The sequence below is a fragment of the Protopterus annectens genome, chromosome 2.part0 (assembly GCF_019279795.1).
Source record: "Protopterus annectens isolate FY-2018-M chromosome 2.part0, PAN1.0, whole genome shotgun sequence".
NCBI lineage: Eukaryota > Metazoa > Chordata > Ceratodontiformes > Protopteridae > Protopterus > Protopterus annectens.
The window spans coordinates 218,463,938-218,482,491 of NC_056728.1; the positions used below are offsets into that span (position 1 = coordinate 218,463,938).

The following is an 18,554-nucleotide window of genomic DNA, read 5'->3' on the forward strand; positions in this document are numbered from 1 at the left end:
GTCTGACCTTTAATAGTACCTTTGGAAGAAGAGGCAGAGGTGGAAAGGCATACACATGAAGGTTTGTCCAACTGAAAGACAGAGCATCCACTTTCCAAGCTGTGTGATGAAACCCCTTTGTGCAATACTTTGGCAGCTGGTGGTTTAGTGGAGAAGCGAACAGATCTATGTCTGGAGTTCCCCATGACACTGTCAATTTCTGAAATACATGAAGATCCAGTTTCCACTGTGGGGATCCATGATTTGTCTGCTTAACACATCTGCTAAGGAGTTCTGTGCTCCGGCAGAAACCTTGCCTGAAGAGTTAGTTGCAAGCTTAGCAGTCTCCCATAAAATCATTGCTTGCCTGCATAGAGGATAAGAATGTGTTCCCCTTGCTTGTTGATGTACCACATGACAGTTGTGTTGTCTGTTAGAATCAACACCTGCCCTGGAAGAAGTAACTCCTTGAAAGCCATTAATGCAAACTGGACTGCTAACATCTCCTTCATGTTGATATGTAGATGCTGTAGTCTGGCAGGCCACTTGTCTTGTATCCACTTTCCATTTAGATGAGCTCCCCAAGCAATGTCCGAGGCATCTGTCGTTAAAATCTGACTCGCCTCTGGCCGGGTCACAGAGAGTCCCTTGTTTAGGTGACATTCCTGAGCCCACCACAAAAATTCTTTTGAAGGCAAGGTATTATTTGAATGACAGTGTCCAAATCCTGGCAGTGCTGTGTCCATACATTTTTGAGATACCATTGTAGCTTCCTCATATGCAATTTGGCATTGGGAAGCACCAGAATACAAGATGCCATGAACCCTAATGCTTGAAGGACTGTCCTTGCAGTCAGCACGGACTGATGAGATAGTTGATGGAAGTAAAGTGATAGACTCTTTTGTTTGTCCGGGGTTAAAAAGGCCATCTGGGCTGCTGTATTCAGTCTCACACCCAGAAAGCACATGTCTTGAGAGGGTACTAGACTGGACTTTATTTCGTTCAGAATACCCTAGGCATCTTAGCACTGCTATAACATATTCCAGATGCTGTAGAAGGTCTTCCTTTTCTTGAGCCAAAATCAGGCAGTCGTCCAAGTAAGGATAGATTTGAATTCCTTGTAGCCTGAAGTAAGCTATCACTGGAGCCAGAACCTTTGTGAATACTCTGGGCAGTAGATAAGCCAAAGGGCAATGCAGAGAACTGATAATGAGAATTTCCAGCTCGAAACCGCAGATACTTCCTGCAACTTAGCCTTATAGGCACATGAAGGTAAGCTTCCTTGAGATCTAAAGTTACCATCCAGTGATCTTTGCCCAGCAGAGGTAAAAGCTGTTGTAACGTCAACATCTTGAACTTGGGAATGTCCAGATAAGTGTTGAGGAGAGATAAATCCAAAATTGGTCTCCACGTGTTCCCCTTCTTTGGTACTAGGAACAGGCGAGAATAAAATCCTAGGCCCCTCTCTGATACAGGGACTGGCTGAATGGCCCCCATCTGGAGTAACTGAGAAACTTGCTTGTGAGCCTCTTTTCTTTGTGGAGGAGGAACGTCTGGCATGCCTTTGAAAGGGGGCATGGTATGGAAATAAAATCTGTAACCGTGGTGAATGATATCCAACACCCATCTGTCTTGAGTAATTAAATCCCAATTTTCTTTGAAAAGAGACAGTCTTCCTCCCAAAGGAGCTGCCAGACGAGAATCTACTGGCAGCTGAAAAACAGGTCATTGGGTCTGTTTACGAAAGGACTGACCCCTGCCCTCACCAGAAGTCTGAGCAGGTGAGCTCCCTGTTCTAGGCCTAAAAGAACCTTGAGCCCTGCCCCTACCACGTCTAGACCTACCCCTAGACTGGGAATCATAAGCAGGATATGTCCACCCCTTAGCAGGCCAATTTCTACTAAACTTCGGTGGCTGCACCTGCAAAAATCTTTAACAGTTTGCATAGACTTAGCTTTGTCCTCCATTTTCTTTAAAACTGCTTCCACAGGCGAACCAAACAACACATCAGACTGTAAAGGAGCATCCAAAATCCTTGTCTTAACATGCTCAGCTAAATTCTGATCCCTCAACCAGGCATGCCTGCGAAGAACAGAACTAGTGGCAGCCACCCTCGAGGAGGCCTGTACAGCATCAAAACCACATTGCAAAGAATGCTTACCCACTTGTTCAGACACATGAACCAAATCCAGCAACTCTTTACACTCAATACCTTCCGCCAAAGCATCCACCTTAGATTTCAATTGTGAAAGGAGATAATTTTGATATTTTAGCATGTGAAACTGACAATTCAACGCCTCATGGCTAGAGTGGAAGAAGTATACACTTTCTTTCCCCACCTATCCAAAGCCCTAGCCTCTTTATCAGTGGGAACAGGATTTTTAACCACAGAGGCCTTAACACCTTTAGGCCCCTGAGAAACAGTTTCTGGGTCCGCCCTAGGGCTCTTAAACAAATACTTATGAGCTTGGCACCCTATAATACCTATCAGGTTTAACAGGAGCAGGAGGCAAAGAATCAGGGTTCAGGGAAGCCTCTGCAAAAACATCTTCCACCACATTCAACACAGGAGGTATAGCTAAGGGCCTATGCTGGGGTAAAAACAAGAATTCCCTAAGCCTTTTCCTGGAATCAGAGTAATCCTGGCCTTCCCATTTAAAGTGCTCCCTCATGGAATGCAGAGTCTCTGAAAATGAGAAATCCTCAGGAGGAGAAGCTGTAGGAGTGGAATCATCCACATCTGAATCAGAATAAGTAGGATACTCCTGCAAATCTTCCGCAGAAGACTCAGAAGCCTCTGAACACTGTTCAAAACTATCAAACTGCGGTTCCACCGTAGGCCTCTTATCAGGAGGGGGCATAGAACCTCTAATCATAGTAATCAAATCTTCTGCCATTTTAAGCATATGTTTCTTAGGTACAGAACCGAAATGCTAGGAGAAGCCCCCACTGAAGCTGAACTTGGCCTACCTCTCAAAGAAGTTTTAGCAACAGAAGGAGAGGCTCTAACTACCTTGGGAAGAGAGGGAAGAACAGTTACCTGAGAAGCCCCTCAGCCTGGCCTACCTCCTGAGAAGGCACATCCTGTAACAGTAAAGTTTCTGCCTGAGACTCCATGGAAACTCCTGGCAAAACCTCTGGCTCCACTGAGCCTTCTAAAGAACCGACGTCCGACTGCCGGTTCATCAACCCTAGGCTTCGCTGTTTTGTCCTTGCGCTTCTTGGAAGCGGCGCCGGAGCATCCGACGGCATTTTATAATTGCAACGCTTCCCAAACACTAACCTGGCACAGTCTAACCTCCTCTTAATAGTGCGTTTGTTAAACCTAGCACAAGAGCGGCAACCAACAACGCCGTGCTCAGGCCCTAAACAAGGTATACACAAGGTATGGTAATCCCTATGAGGTATCTGTTTCCCACAAGAAATACAGTTATTCACTTTTTCTGACATCCGGTTAAATACTGAGGCAAGAAAAAACCAAAATGTTCCCCAACGGGTACTTAGCCAACTCTGCTTCGGTCTGAAACTCCGGTTTCGGAAATATTTCAGAACGCCAACCTGCACTTGCAAAACTGCTTCTGCATCGGACCATGCGGCAAAAAAGACTGAGGATATGACGTCGGTCATGCGCATTAGTACCCTGACGTACTGACGTCAGTCTAATGCGCCCTGACCGACGTCAGCCTTATACTCTGGTATTCGGGCCGACTGGACAGCGGACTATACCCAATAGTAAGGACTGCAGCAATGGGGAACGAAGAACATCAGGGTTTCACTCACTGAGGAACTCCCATCCAGTCAAACTTGTGCCCCCTGCCAAGAAACTAGCAATCTTATCCATACTTTTAAGGAATTTTGTAGGACAATCACCACAGGACTTTAATCCTTTGATACCATGACCCCCAAAAGATTAAAAAACCTCTTACTTCTATGTAATGCAGTCAGCACCTTTCCTGTACAGAGGAGAAAATTTAGTCAAGAGTTAAAACAATAAATATTGCTCAGCTAAGCTTTTTCATTTACAAGATTGCTCATGTCAGGAACGATCTTTACAGTGGTTTCATGTCAGGAACGATCTTTACAGTGGTTTCTCCCTGGCTACCACTGCAACATTTAAAAACAAAACTACTGCCTCCATCATCAGTTGACACTTGAAAGTGCAGTAAATTCGATATTGACTGAAAGGGCTGTTCCTGGGTTTTAAATTACGTTCTGGTGATGTTACTTCAACTGGAGTCCCATGAGTGTTGACACTGTAGTGCAGCATCAAGTGACAGCGTTTTTAATAACTCAAAGTTTGGAAAAGTTTCTGCACTTATCAGTAAAGTGACATTTTGCTGGGCCTGATCAGCAAGTCCAGTAACGGCCACTACACTGGTGCCATCTGCTGTATGCCTTCATCTGATAGTCTACTATACAACAACCCAGCTCTCACAGGATTAAATCAGCTACTTGTCTGCTGCACCTCATCCCCTATGGGGAAGCACTATAACATTACTGCAGTAAAGCCCTACAGAATTAAGATTGGCAGATCTTGGAACTGCTTAACAGAACTCTGAGAAAGACTTGGGAGGCCTTGCCCCAGACCAGAGACAGGATGCAGTGGATCTGTAGCTAAACTGAATGTGCCCTTAATTCCAAGTACTAGAAGCCAGCTATGGATTTAAAGGGAGCATTTTTTGTTTTGTTTATAGAAGCAGCAGCAGCACTTGCCCAATATGGGTACAAATACTGGCTTACAGACAGAACTCAAAGAATAGCGGGCTCCAGGTCAGACTCTAAACCAGTCAAGTGGTGTCCAGCAAGGCTCGGTCCTGGGACCCCTACTGTTCGGCATATACTTCAGAGTACAAGCAAACAGGACGGCTATGGCTAACCAAGTTCGCCGATGACTGCAAACTGGGAGCCATAATGGACTCTCCGGCTGGTACTGATAGCTTCCAAAAGGGACTTACTGACACAGACACCTGGTGTCAAAGTCATGGCCAAGCTAAATGCTAAAGTGCACGGTCATCCCATTTGGGAAAAACAAAACACCCACGAATTACCACATAGGTGGCAGCCCCTTAATACAGAAGAGGTAATAAAAGAGATCTAGAGACCCAGGTAGATAGTAATCTCTCTGAATCATATTGCCAAAGTAGTTAGGTAATCTTTCTATGTGGCCCATCTAATTACTAAAGGGTTTGCATCTAGAAATGTAGAGGTTATAGTGCCCCTCTACTAGTCACTCATTAGACCATCATAGAGTACAATGCCCATTTGGGATGTACCCCACAAGACACTTCCAACAGCTGGAAAGACCACAAAAGTACCTCACCAAGAGGATTACTGGCCTCAAACATATGTCCTATGCAGCCAGACTGAAAAAACTCCAGCTATACTCAGTGGCATACCGCTTACTCAGAGATGATCTCTGCCCGACTTACAAAGCCATGTTCAACTCAGAATTGATGGACATGCTCCACTAAAGAAATCCAAGTCACTGCGAGACACACGCTCTAGTGAGCGTGACCTCACCACAACAATAAATACAACATGCTGGAAGGATAGATTCCGGTCACTCTCATGCTTTGGAACAAAATTCCAAACTACATTAGGCAGAGCCCCTCACCAATACTCAAGGAAAACCTTGACAAGTGGATGGGTAACCGAAAATGCACCCCTGGGATCACTTCATTGGTTCTGCTTGACAGAGGATCAGTTAATCAATGGGGTGGCGAAAGCAGACACACACTGGCTAAGCTTATAAATGCCCTCGGGCAGACAGGTTCATAGGTACTAGGCTAAGTGTTGGGAGGATACAGCGTCCGAGGTAGCATATAGGTTGCTGAATCACAGATATTCTCCCTTTCTTGCCTCTACTGCTGCCCTGGAGAACAGTCTTTGCATCACTCCTCATGGTTGCCTTGTATAATGGTCAAGAGCAGGACTTTTCCTGCCTGCTATTGCTAGTAAAGGACAATTTAATACTGAAGATAGGACAATTCTGAACTTCTTGCTTAGTCTCAGGCATTACAGCCACAACTTAACTTTAACAATAGTCTTCAATCTGCACAGGCAGAGTGTGAATCTTGTACATTACCAAAAAATATTCAGTATGCCCAGAACACAAGCATACTGAAGCAAGTCCTTCCAGCATTCAGTTGCTATAGTCAACAGGATGACTACTAAACAGCAGGCAAACTGCCAGTTTTATATGGAAGTTTATGCTTCACCAGAATTCATGGATACAAAGTGTATTTGAACAAAATTTGTTCCCAAAATATACCATGCTCTACTCTTAAGCTATACCTTAGTAGAGGAAAAGTAATATGTCATTGTATAGTACATGTACAATACACCGTACGTGGTACCAATTTACTACATGTTAAAAAGGGACCCAAACTCCTATGTCATTACTATCACTAAACAATTTTGGTGAAGAAATGCAAGAACTTAGACGATGACTAATGCTTTTATATGCTGTAATTGTGGCATTTTCTATTATGCATGGAAAACTAAAATCAGAAACCCAGACAACTGTGGCTGCTGGAAGTGGATACTAGAAACTGAATACCTTCATTACCGCCACAAGTAACCCCCCCCCCCGACACCCACACATTATATATACACACATGTACACCCCCCCCGACACCCACATTATATATACACATGTACACCCCCGGACACCCCCACACACATATATACACATGTACAGACACCACCCCCGACATCCACACACATATATACACATGTACAGACACACCCGACATAGACACACCCACATACATTATATATATATATATATATATATATATATATATATATATATATATATATATATAGACACACACACACACACACACATTATATATATATATGTATACACACACACACACACACACATGTACACCCCCAGACACCCACATGTACACAGACGCCCCGACACCCACACACCCCGACACACACACCCCCAGTACTTGCAAGACATTGTAGCCTTGGGGGAAAAAGAAGTTGTCTTACCATAACGTTCCATGTGTGTTGATCTTTATTCATTTATTACTGATAGGACTTCGGATCCGTCCTAAGAACCAACAGGGCCATTTCCAAGCTCGTGCCAGCCAAAAACTCTCAGCTAAGACCTACCCACAATGCCCCTCTGTCTCTCCTGATCTCATTTGCTGCTTTCCTCGTCAGACGTGCCTAGCCTCTCTCTCAAAGCCAAGTAGAAATTAGTGGGGGTTTTGTGTAGTCTCAACTTTTGTCATTTAGTCAGTTTCGCCTTTTCTTCCCATCTCCTATAATCTGCTTCTATTTCCTACCCTTTACCTTTGGTAGTTAAATCTTTACCATCGTTGGTACTGTCCCTCTCTCCTGCCTTTGGTATGTCTTCCTTTACCACCTGTGGTATTTTTAAATACCATCATTGGTATTCTCTCCTTGTTGTTCCCTTTAGGATAGCCCTTTGTTGCATGTACTATGTCAGACAGTTAAGTTGGGGTTTAAACAGTGTGACAAGTGTGGGCGTAAGACACCCAACTCAGACGGCCACATTCGATGAGTTTACTGTTTGGGCATGGACCATATAAATGCTGCTTTTGATATTTGTTCTAGTTTTAGCAATCGCACTCTAGCAGAGCGCAAAACCAAGCTAATTCTGAAAGGTTTAATCAAAACACCTTTTTCAGAGGCGCTCTCTGGGTCGGAGGTCTCACCATCTCCTAAGACCAAGAAACACAAGGAAAAACTGAATCACTTGGTTCCTGCATCTGTCAGTTATGGAACAGAGTCAGCTCTGTGCTTCTCCAGCGTCCTCGGCGCAGACCTCTTTGGCACCAGGCCCCATGTCTTCTCCCTTAGTGCAGTCTCTGGTGTGTGTGGACTATTTCAGTTTCAGCACCATCGGCTTCGGTGCCATTCTTTGTTCAAACACTGGCTTTCACGACCATACCTGCTTTGGCACCATCCCCGACCACGGTGCTGATCACTTATTTTGGCTCCACAGACTATGACCTTGGCTCCTTAAGTCAAACATCTCCCAAGAACCAGATACTCACCAACGCAAGACCCCTTTTCTGGGCATCGGTTTAGCCCCTTTCTTGAAAGGCCTGATTCTCCTTCAGCAGCCTCCTATAGATCCACCAGGAGCCTTTCTGAACAAGATGTAGTGTAGGTTGTGGACCAGCTTCTGGAAGGCTAGGGGATTTCCCACCCCAGCTAGACCTTCCGTCCCCTTTGGCTTGGAACCCTTCATAGCATACTCACCCATTTACCCTCCTCCGGCCTCTACCCAGGCCTGGAGATCTCTGTACAGATGACTATCCCGGTGCATACCGTCTCATCCCCAACTGCAGAGTTTTCCCTGTCAGCACATACCTCCCTTGCTGCATCGGCTCCATTGGAGCCGGTGCACTCTGAGCAGTGTGTCAGCAACTTGGCACCCAGCCCAGCGCAGTCTATGTCGACTGCTCTGACAACTTCCAGTCCTCTGAGCTCCGTACCTGGAGGTGGGCTCCTCAGGGCAGGGTGTGACCCCGGTTCGGAGGCTATCCTCCATTCTGGGCTCCCATCCCTTCTCGGGTGGGCCTGGTTTCTAGGTGATGGGAGATGGTACTTTCCTCCACAGGCTCACAGTCTGCATCAATGACATCAGCACCAGAACCCTCTTCTAGCATGCAGCTGTCCCAACCCCCTACTTTGGGATCCCGGGCATGGGAGCCGCAAGACCTCCCTTTGAAGGGAACCCTTTCTCCAGAGTCTTCCTCAGAAGATCCCACTGGGGAGCCACCCTGGAAGAAACTGTGCAAGAGTAAGCACCTAGATTCCCTTGAAAAATCTATCACTGAAGACAGACTGAAATGAGGGAGAAGGGTCCTCAAGGTCTCACCCAGATGACTTCTCATTTGGAGACATTCTCTAAATCCTGAAGCAGCGGGGAGACTGCAAGCTTTCAAACCCTTCTGAGGAATTTGTTTTCTTGCAGGCCTTCCGTGCCCGGCCATCTACTTCCTGGGTGACCCCAACCTGCAGATGAGCTTAAGATGATCGTGCAGTGTGCCTGGAAGGCTCCAGACAACTTAGAACCTGTCCCCCGGAGGCCGGACAAAATTCTATCCACCCCTGAAGACCAACCCAACTGGTCCAAGCAGTTAATGGTAGATTCCATGGTTGTGGCGGTGGCCAACAAGGGGAATTGGCAGAAGATAATTCCACTGCCCATCCTCCGAACAGGGAGTCACAGGCCACGGACAGACTAGGGAAGCGGACCTATGCTTCAGCGACCTTTGCCATTTGGTCATTAAACTATCTGGCACACTTTGCCTCCAGAGACCTAATCTCTGAAATGTCTTACTCTTTGGTGGGGGTACTGCCTGATGAGGTGCGTGACACTGTCACCTCGCAACTAGCTACCCTTGAATCATCTCAAACTCCTTGATGCATTAGATATCTCACCACCAAGGGGGGCAGCTCGAGCTGCATCAGGCATTGTCATGAGACGTCATGCTTGGATAAGTTTGTGCGATTTCGCAGACCCCTTTAAATCTTCCTTAGTCAACATGCCTGTCTATGAATCTGCACTTTTTGGTCCCAAAGTAAGAGACACTAGCACAAAGTGAGAAAGACAGAAATACCTTGTTTGCTGTGGGCAGATGTTTCCAACCCCCAAAGATCCTACTCCAGGAACCAGAGGGGAGGAAAATTGCGGTTCAAGAAATCCCAAGGATCCTTCCATGACACTCGTGGTGAGCAATCCCCCCAGGGCAGAGGGGGAAACTCATCTTTAAGATGCCCCTTTTGGGGTAGAGGGGGTCCATGTAACCAGGGCACTGGAGGTTCCTTCTCTGGACGACCCTTCCAGCGCTCCTGAGCAGCAGCCAGATTGCTTTCCTCTGGAAGCAGTCAGGGGTCGTTTTTCTCTGCACCTACCAGCCTGGCAACTTACTACTACCGATGTTTGGTGGCAGAGAATAATATCCAGAGGCTACCAGATATCTATTTAACTCCCAGACCCATCAAACAAATTCTCGATGTACCACCCAATCAGAGGGAAGTAGCAGCCTTAGAAATCCAACAGCTGCTAAGAAAATCATCCAACCAGTCTCACCAGAGAGGATCCGGATTTTACTCTAGGTTCTATTTAGTACCAAAAAAAAGAACGGGACTGGAGACTAATCCTGGATCTCAGCCTACTGAAAAAATTTATCAAACCTCAAAAATTCCAGATGGTCACGGTACAGTCCATTCTCCCCTTTCTAGGGAGGGAAAACTGGATGTGCTCTATAGACCTCCAAGACACGTATTACCACAAAGATTGATCACCGCTCAGAGATTTCTCAGCTTCTGGTTGGGAGCCAATCACTACCAATTCAGAGCACTACCAATTCAGAACACTGCCATTCGGCCTCTCAACAGCCCCCCCACCCCAGAGTGTTCACGAAATGTATGGCAGTTGTAGTAGCTCATCTTCATCTACAAAGGATTCCAGTTGTTTCTGTATCTAGATGATTGGCTCCTTACTGCCTCGACCAGGAATCTAATCCACAGCCTCTTGCACTCAAGGCCTCGCTCTCCACTTGGGGATTACAATCAACAAGGACAAATCTCAATGTCCAACAAAAACACTGGAATTCATTGGCGTGGTTTTCATCATCATGTCAAGCTTCCCTCCCTCCTCACAGGCTTTCGAAAATGACACCAAATCCAAGCCCTTCTTCCACAGACCTTTGTACCAGCACGCCTTGTACTGCAACTCTTAGGCTCCATGGCAGCTGCCATTACTCTAGTACCACTGGCGAGGTTGCACACAAGAATACTAGAGTGGCTCCTATCTTCACAACTGTCAATCTTAACTCACCCACTCGACCACATGATACATCTTACAAAACTTTGCAAGGAAAAATGCTATGGTGGATGAAGCCAGAATTGAATCTTTGGTGTCGACTGTTCCATCTCCCCTAGCCCACAGCGACCACTAACACTTCCCTGTGTGTGTGTGTGTGTGTGTGTGTGTGTGGTGGGGGCATTTCCAGGGATAGACTGTCCAAGGCACCTGGTCTCCCATGGAGGCCAATTTGCACATAAATATCCCAGAACTGAGGGCAGTTCTCTTAGCATTGCAAGCGTTCCATACATTCCTCCCTTCTGGAACCATTGCAATTCAGTCGGACATGTCAGTCATCTGGTATATCAACAAGCACGGCAGAGATCTGGAGAGACAGGGGCATTATGGGTAGGTCTTAGCTGAGTTTTTGGCTGGTGCAAGCTTGGAAATGGCAGTGTCTGTTCAGAGGACAGAATCAAAGTCCTACCACTAAGGAATGAAGATTTACATCAGATATGGTATTACACTGAGTGTATCATACTTTAATCAAATGTATCTTGAGGACCATGGGCAGGCTGTACAGCTTTGTGAAAATGATAGACAAAGGAAAAGTTTGCTGAAGCAGCTTTCTTAACCAAGCAGAACAATTAGTGGTGATGATAGGATAGAAACATTGTTTCACTCTCATTCCATATGGATGGTGAAGGTATTAAAATGTAGCAAAGACAGAAAAGGAGGAATGCCAAACACTAAACAAAAGTCAACTAAATCTGGTCTGAAAAAGCTAAATGCTACTTCAAACCACAAATTTTAAACCAGTGGCCAATCTGAACCAACAGTACAAAACTCAGATGTTTTACTAACAGAATATAAAATCACTACGCAACCTGCCATCTACAAAGCTAGGATTATTTTACTCTACTAATGCGATTATGAAAAATGGGGGGAGGGGGCCTAAAAGGGCTCAACATATACAAAATACCAAGCTGTTACAGTTCATTGCACATTGAAATGTTAATTATCCAACAAGGAGCAAGTCTGTTACAAAGTAAATGGGTGGTGCAGGGGTGCAGCAGTTAACATGGTCACCTCATAGCAAGAGGCTCTCCAAGTTAGATTCTCGGCTGGGGTGCATTCTGTGTAGAGGCTGCATGTCTTCCCCACATTTGTGTGGGTTCCTTCCAGGTACTCTGCCCTCCCCCCACATTCCAAAGACGCATCTGGAGCATTTCTCCCTGGGCCTCCTCCGAAAATAGGCTCTCTGTCCTAGTCCGACTTTCCCGGTCAACAAATGTTAAACACGGTTCAATTACAAGCAGTCCAGAAAATAGCACACACGAGTTTAGGCTTCAAAAAACTTCAGAGTTCCATGTACTATTTTAATAACACTGGAAAACGTTTTACTGAATTTTGGTGTGACAATGAAGCAAAGGAGGGGGATGCCAAACCATACTAACAGTTGAAATAATTAGTAACACAACATGCCTTACCTTCAGTACTGCTACTCCATCAGAAAGCTTGGCCAGTCTTTCATTTAGTTTTTCCTTTTCGTACTCACTACTGGTGAGCTCCAATTGTTCAACAATCTCCTGGATGCGTGACTCAATGCTGGCCTGGTCTCCTTTCCCTTTCAGCAGCATGGTGTCATCTTTAGTGACTATGACTTCTCCCACCTTTCCAAAATCCTGAACCTGAATATCTTCAACATTGAGGACCAGGGCTTCATCACCAAAGACCTAAAATTTTAATGAAAAAAAAAAAAAAAAAATGACAGCTGGAAAAATAATGACCAAGACTTCCAACTTGTTTGCTAACCTAAGAACGTCCCAAATCTGCCTTGTGTTGACCTAGTCACAGATAAAAGAGCACAGCTATGTTCAGGAGATACTTAAAAGCCTTAACAAGTACACCCGAATTTAAAATTTAAGATACAAACTACAGATTAAAATCTGTGGACTAAAACATTTTAAAGTATTCATGTAGTACTTACCCATGAACAGCAGTCCTGAAATCTGTATTTAAAACACTAGAAACTGTAGTATAGCATCATATGCCATCAAATAACTGCCAATGGATTTCCCAAAACAATGCATTTTGAGAACTTGAGCTGTAACTTACAAATTGTTACGACTTCAGGCAGCAAACATCCTTGTTTAAGTACCTGGAGGTTTAAGTGAAAACACAAGGACAACAAATGTGCCCACCAATATTTTTGTTTGCATTAGTAAGCAGGCTTATGCAGGTTTTCCCCAATTACTAATTTTCAGGAGTTTTTTTTTTTTTTTTTTGCATGCAGCAAAACTCAAACCTTATTCTCCACTCACAGCAAACAGATCACATGGCAATTCAACTTGCCACTTCATTTACCTTGTCATACTGTTCATAAAAAGTAGTTCAGTGTCACTAAAGTTGACGAACCGCAGCTATTTGCCATCTCAACTAGTCTTCCTGGGCCTTCACTGTAAACAAGTAGCTCCCACAAATTGACCCAGTCAAGGTATGTGATGTAATTAATAAGTCATTTAACTAGGAAAGTGTATACAGCTTTACAACATGCCCACAGTACACAACACAGTAACACTACAAATGTTACAGATTACCATGCAGCATTCGAAACCTCAGTGAGAATTAACAGCCCCAGACAACATACATTGGTCTACTGGTCCATCATATTTGACTGACTGACAAATACAGAACAGTATGGCATAATTTAAACAATGTGTACTAGATCAATCTACCTAATCCGATAACTCAGATTGCAGAAAACTAGTCATTAGCAACTCTGCCTGGGGCAATCACCCCCAGAAAACCCAGGGAGCAAAACTTCACAACCATAAAAGTGTGAAACAGCACACAGTTTAGTAATACCACTGGGGTTACATTACCCAGATATCTTGCTCAGGTCTGAACTTAAACCTACAGCTGTGTCACCAGACAAGGAACTGTACAGCTCAACATGTAAAAGGCCAACAAACTGAGGAGTCAACGGCATCTACAAAAAGTGTCAACACAGATTCTAAAAGGAAGGTGGCCTTCTCCATTGGGAAGCCCTCAACCAGCCATAGGAATCCAAACTAGCCGCCAGTCACCCATGGAATGCTAAAAAAAAAGAGAGTTCTACTCCAGGATTTGGCTGTAACAGCAGACAACTGGTAAGGCTCAGAGTTCTAAGGAACAAATCTCACCTCCCCTGCTGGGGGCGATGCCCCACAAGGACTAGTCAGATATCACCAAGTAAATATCCCCACCAATACGAAAATGTAGAAATGCTGCACAGGCCAAAGCCTACTAGAAGTGATGTCCACCCAGAGGAAAATGACTAAGGAAACCAGCGAGGACCATCTGTACCAAGATGCCAAATATCTTAAGGAATATTAAACCAGATTTTACTAATTGCCGCTACACTTAAAGGTGAAACCTGATAACTTTCCACATGCAACGGTTATAACCATGCAGCAGCAAACCGACAGCTTAGAACACCACAGAATAAAACAATTAAAAGAATAAATCATGGTCCTGGAAAGAGGAACTGGACAGCAAAATACTGTCCATGGCCTGTTAAAACTAGAAAAAGACACCCATCCTATTCTGGAAAGGGGCAGAGGCTGTTGGCTTTAATCCTCTTGATAAGGATGTATCTATATGTATACATCTATACATTTTTTTTTTTACTGCTGTTAGTGGTACACAGTGCGAATGCATTTCAAAGCTGCAAGAATTTAAACAGTTATGTACTTAACATAACTATGCATCTGTGTTGTCCATTTTAATTCCTCAACAAATGGGTTTGGATCCAATCCTCGGATCAGACTATTTATTTTGCAGTCTAGGATCAGACCCTTGCTCCTCCCTTTACCCACAATGCCCTTTAGCAATGCTTTACCTCAGAGTTTGCGGTCTCTAAGCTAGGTTAGAAAAAGGTAACACTGCTAGAAAAGTATGTAATAGAACAGAACAGAACAGGAGCTCTAATAGAGACAAAGGTTCCTGACAATCTCCATCAGGTCATTCCCAAAGACAAGGAAGGGGATAAGACAGGAGGGAAGTTGAAGAATGAAAATGGACAGCACAAATGCATAGTTATGGTTAAGTACACAACTTAAATATCGGACGTTTTCATTTATGGATGGAACAGAGCTCCCAGCTGCAGTAACCTTGGGCGGCCCTTCGTCTTATTCACAATACCACCACCTCATAGATCCTCTTAACATTTCAAGGATAGCAAATTTAAAAACAATGAGCAGCACCACATTCCACAAAGTGTTTCGCTAAAGCATTAGCCATCCTGTTAATCCAGATATCCCCTACATGCTCCAAAATCCTGTCATTCAGCATCCTGTTAGTTTTGCCAACATATTAAGTTACATGCTCGACAAAGCCAATTCAATGATGACGGCACTCTTAGTCACCATAAAAAAACAATGTCTATATAAGAATTACAGGCAGAAAGCTACTTGCTACTAGTGACAAATATATACTTGCAGGTTTCACAGGAGTGGCATGGGGAACATGCCTAGCAAATTGGAACAAGGCAAAGGTGGTTTATGGAAAGTAGTGCAACACAAAACACGCTTAACCGACCAATTACTACATAAAGAAAAAATGTGGTTCCAGAACTATCCAACATAAGAATAATAATCCTTGTACATTTGTCAAAAAGTAGTATTAGACTTACGGCCTGGAATTCTCCGACAAAAACATTGTTTTTTTATGCTAAGTGCCATCATTGTTTACTTGGCTTTGTGTCAAGCATGTGACTTGCGCTATATAGGGAATATCATGAACAGGATGGCTAATGTTTTAGCAAAACTTTGTAGAATGTAGTGCTGCTATTTGTTTTTAAAATTGCTATCCTTGAAATGCTAACTGAGGATCTACGGGGTTGTGATATTGCAAATAAGATGGGTCCAGAGAGCTAAACTGGATTACACCACGAGCCAATGTTAAACATAATTTATGACAGTATTTCTTAAAGGCCAGTGTTGCATGGCCTACTTCACCGAGCTGATTGGTTCAGCTGCTCTGTTTTATAAATGAGCAGGCTCTGTTTTATAAATGAGCAGCAAATGTCACTACTTATGTCAAATTTAAATTGAGTCAGACTTGTTTTTATTGGTTGGTTTTTAGATTTGTGTGCTTATTGGTGCAGCTCTCTTGATAAAGGCTGTAGTCTGTCGTGTTGCATTAAAGGTCTGATGAAGTGGTCTTCAGCGAAAGTGCTTACCTTGTTATTAAAATTCCTGTTTTATTTCTACTTTAAGCTGCTTTTTTGCTGCTCGTTGCTGTGGTGGTTGAAGTCTTCTTTTTGGATTGAACCTAGTAATATGTGCCAGGTAATTCAGAATTGCAAAGGTCGCTGAAGTATATGCACACTTTTGTACAGACTCTACGGGAATAGACAGATGAGCTCTGCTAGCCTTTTTTTTTTTTTAAATCTTGTCCGGGCATTTAGGGATAGGCTCTACAAAGTCTGTCTCGTTTCATGCACAGCAGTAGACAAGGTCAACAAGCTCATTTGCCAGGAGGAAGGGGTAACCCAAAATGGCAATTGGCCAGACCCAAAATCTTCCAAGAACATAGATTCCTCTTAAGGGTTCTGGGAGGATCATACACTTTTTGGTGCAAGATTTCGAAACTGTCTTCAAATGAGATGTTTTTTTGGAGATCTGGGGGACCCTTCAACAAAATAAGTGCCCTCCGTCAAAGATTCCCGACGAGAATCCAACTGCTTCCTTTTGTGTAGTTTCTTCCAAGGAACCTCTTCATTGGTTTACTGCAGAGGAGAAGTGTCAGATGAAAGAGGAAGCCCCTACGCAGGGACTGCGGAAGCTATTATGGGTTGGCTGTCTTTGTGGAGTAAGATGACACAATTATATCCTGAGGAGGGCTAGGAATAGCATCTGAAGAGATGATATAGCCAAAGGATTCCCTGGACAGGAGATGCCCCTTCCTACTACTGCAAAGGCAGAAGATTCAGAAGTGGAAAGCAGCTTCCCTGAAGCCTAAGCTCTTTGATCAATCAGCTATGTTCCACTCCCTCTGGTTTCTGCTGCCAAGGAGGGAATTGGACCAGAGCTGTCCAGCACAAAAGAAGTGATGGCTCCAAAACCCTCAGTGTCGAAGTAACCCCCCTGGACCAGACACTATACTCCAACACTGAGCCAAAGAACCTCTGAGCTGAACGATTAGGGAAAGTCAGCTGAGGAAGCCAACGTTCGCAGATCAGATACCTTGAGACTCAATCTTCTCAAATCCGACCTGATGGAGTCACAAAAGGGTGTGAAGATTGCAGACTCATTGATCTGATGGAGGACTGAGCCTGAAGGACCCCCATCCGGATCAGAGCTTAAAAATTTTCTCATCATCCCATCCAGACCTGAAGGATGAGAAGTCTTTTTTGGAATCTCCCTCAAAAAAGCAGACCTCAATCTAGGAGAAACCTGATCCAGAGAGAAGTGTGAAGAATGAACAGAGGAGAATTGTCTGGGCATGCAATCGCATCTGACAAAGTCTGATCCGAAACCTTTTTCGCCACAGGGATGACAGGATCAGAGACTTGTTTTACTTCTGAACTCTAAACAGGAGGAGACTGGACAGGGGAATATTTCCCAGATTCCTTGATCTCCAAATTCCTGCAATTTCAAGGGGCTTTGAGCCCCTGATTTAGAAGGAACCGAAGCAGGCAACATACCTTTCAAAATATGGAGCACACCAATCACATACTGCCCTGGCATTAAAACCTTCAGATTTCACAAGGAATCTGAAGGTGAGCAGTGCCTAAATACACACTTTGTGGGCATATCAGGAAGTGCATTTCTTGAAACCAGTAGGTTTGTCTGCCATACCAGAAAACTACACACACCCAAGACACCACCAGCAAGGATATAAAAATTACCTCCGGTGAGGTAAAAGAAAGGACTCCCAACAATGGTAGGAAAGTAGACTTTAGAAAGGACGGTACTAAAAGATTTAGTAGCGAGAAAAAATACGCTCAATTGACTAACAGTCTACAGCTTAATAGCTCAAAATCCCGACCAAATCACTAGTGCGACAAAATGAGATCCGAGGTAAAGCAGTAATTAGGGGCATTACAGGTAAAGGAAAGCGCTTGAGTCACATCTTAAGTCTGCAAAAGAGAGTTGTAGAGTCATATTAGGGAATCCGATCCGAACCTATTCGCTGAGGAATGAAAAGTGATAGATCATAAAGGTATCGCCAGGCCAAAGTAAATAGGAGACCAAACGAACTGACAGGGTGACAATGTAGATCCCAAAAAAAAAAACAGACACCCCAAACAAATGCAGGCTTTATGCCTGCAGCAAATTCTCCAGTAGAAAGCATTTTAAGTTGTTACCCTCCTTCAAAACCGGAGACTAAAAAGGCAACAAGTGCTTGCTGTCTGACAAAAAACAGCACTAGCCCCCCCCCCCCACCCCCCGAGAGTACAGCAGCCAAAGATGCTGGTCCTCACTAACATAACTGGACCTAGCCAATAGTCTTCCTCTCACTGAATACTGCGGCTAAGCTAATCCTCAAAAAGAGAGAGTCCTCATTCTACAGAGGAAGACAAGTCTGCAACATTAGCAACCATGCACAGTCCATTACCAGAGGGAGCCTGGGAGATAATCATTAAATGAGAAGATCAGGGGTTTCCCAGTGCTTCTCAACCAATTCCAAAAAGGGATGAAAGATGGAACAGTTATGCGTAACAGAGCTGCAAGCCTCACTGCAGTATACCCCTTTTGATATCTCAAAGCTCTAGGACACAAAC

At 44.3% G+C, this 18,554-nt stretch overlaps 1 protein-coding gene across 1 annotated transcript in view; it reads right to left on the reverse strand.

The window, feature by feature from the left end:
• HSPD1 (heat shock protein family D (Hsp60) member 1) overlaps positions 1-18,554 on the reverse strand; it is a 194,488-nt gene that overhangs the window by 101,808 nt on the left and 74,126 nt on the right. Inside the window, exon 9 of the mRNA XM_044060304.1 lies at positions 12,274-12,519. Within this exon, the coding sequence (XP_043916239.1) occupies positions 12,274-12,519 (246 nt within the window). The remainder of the gene's footprint in view (positions 1-12,273; positions 12,520-18,554) is intronic.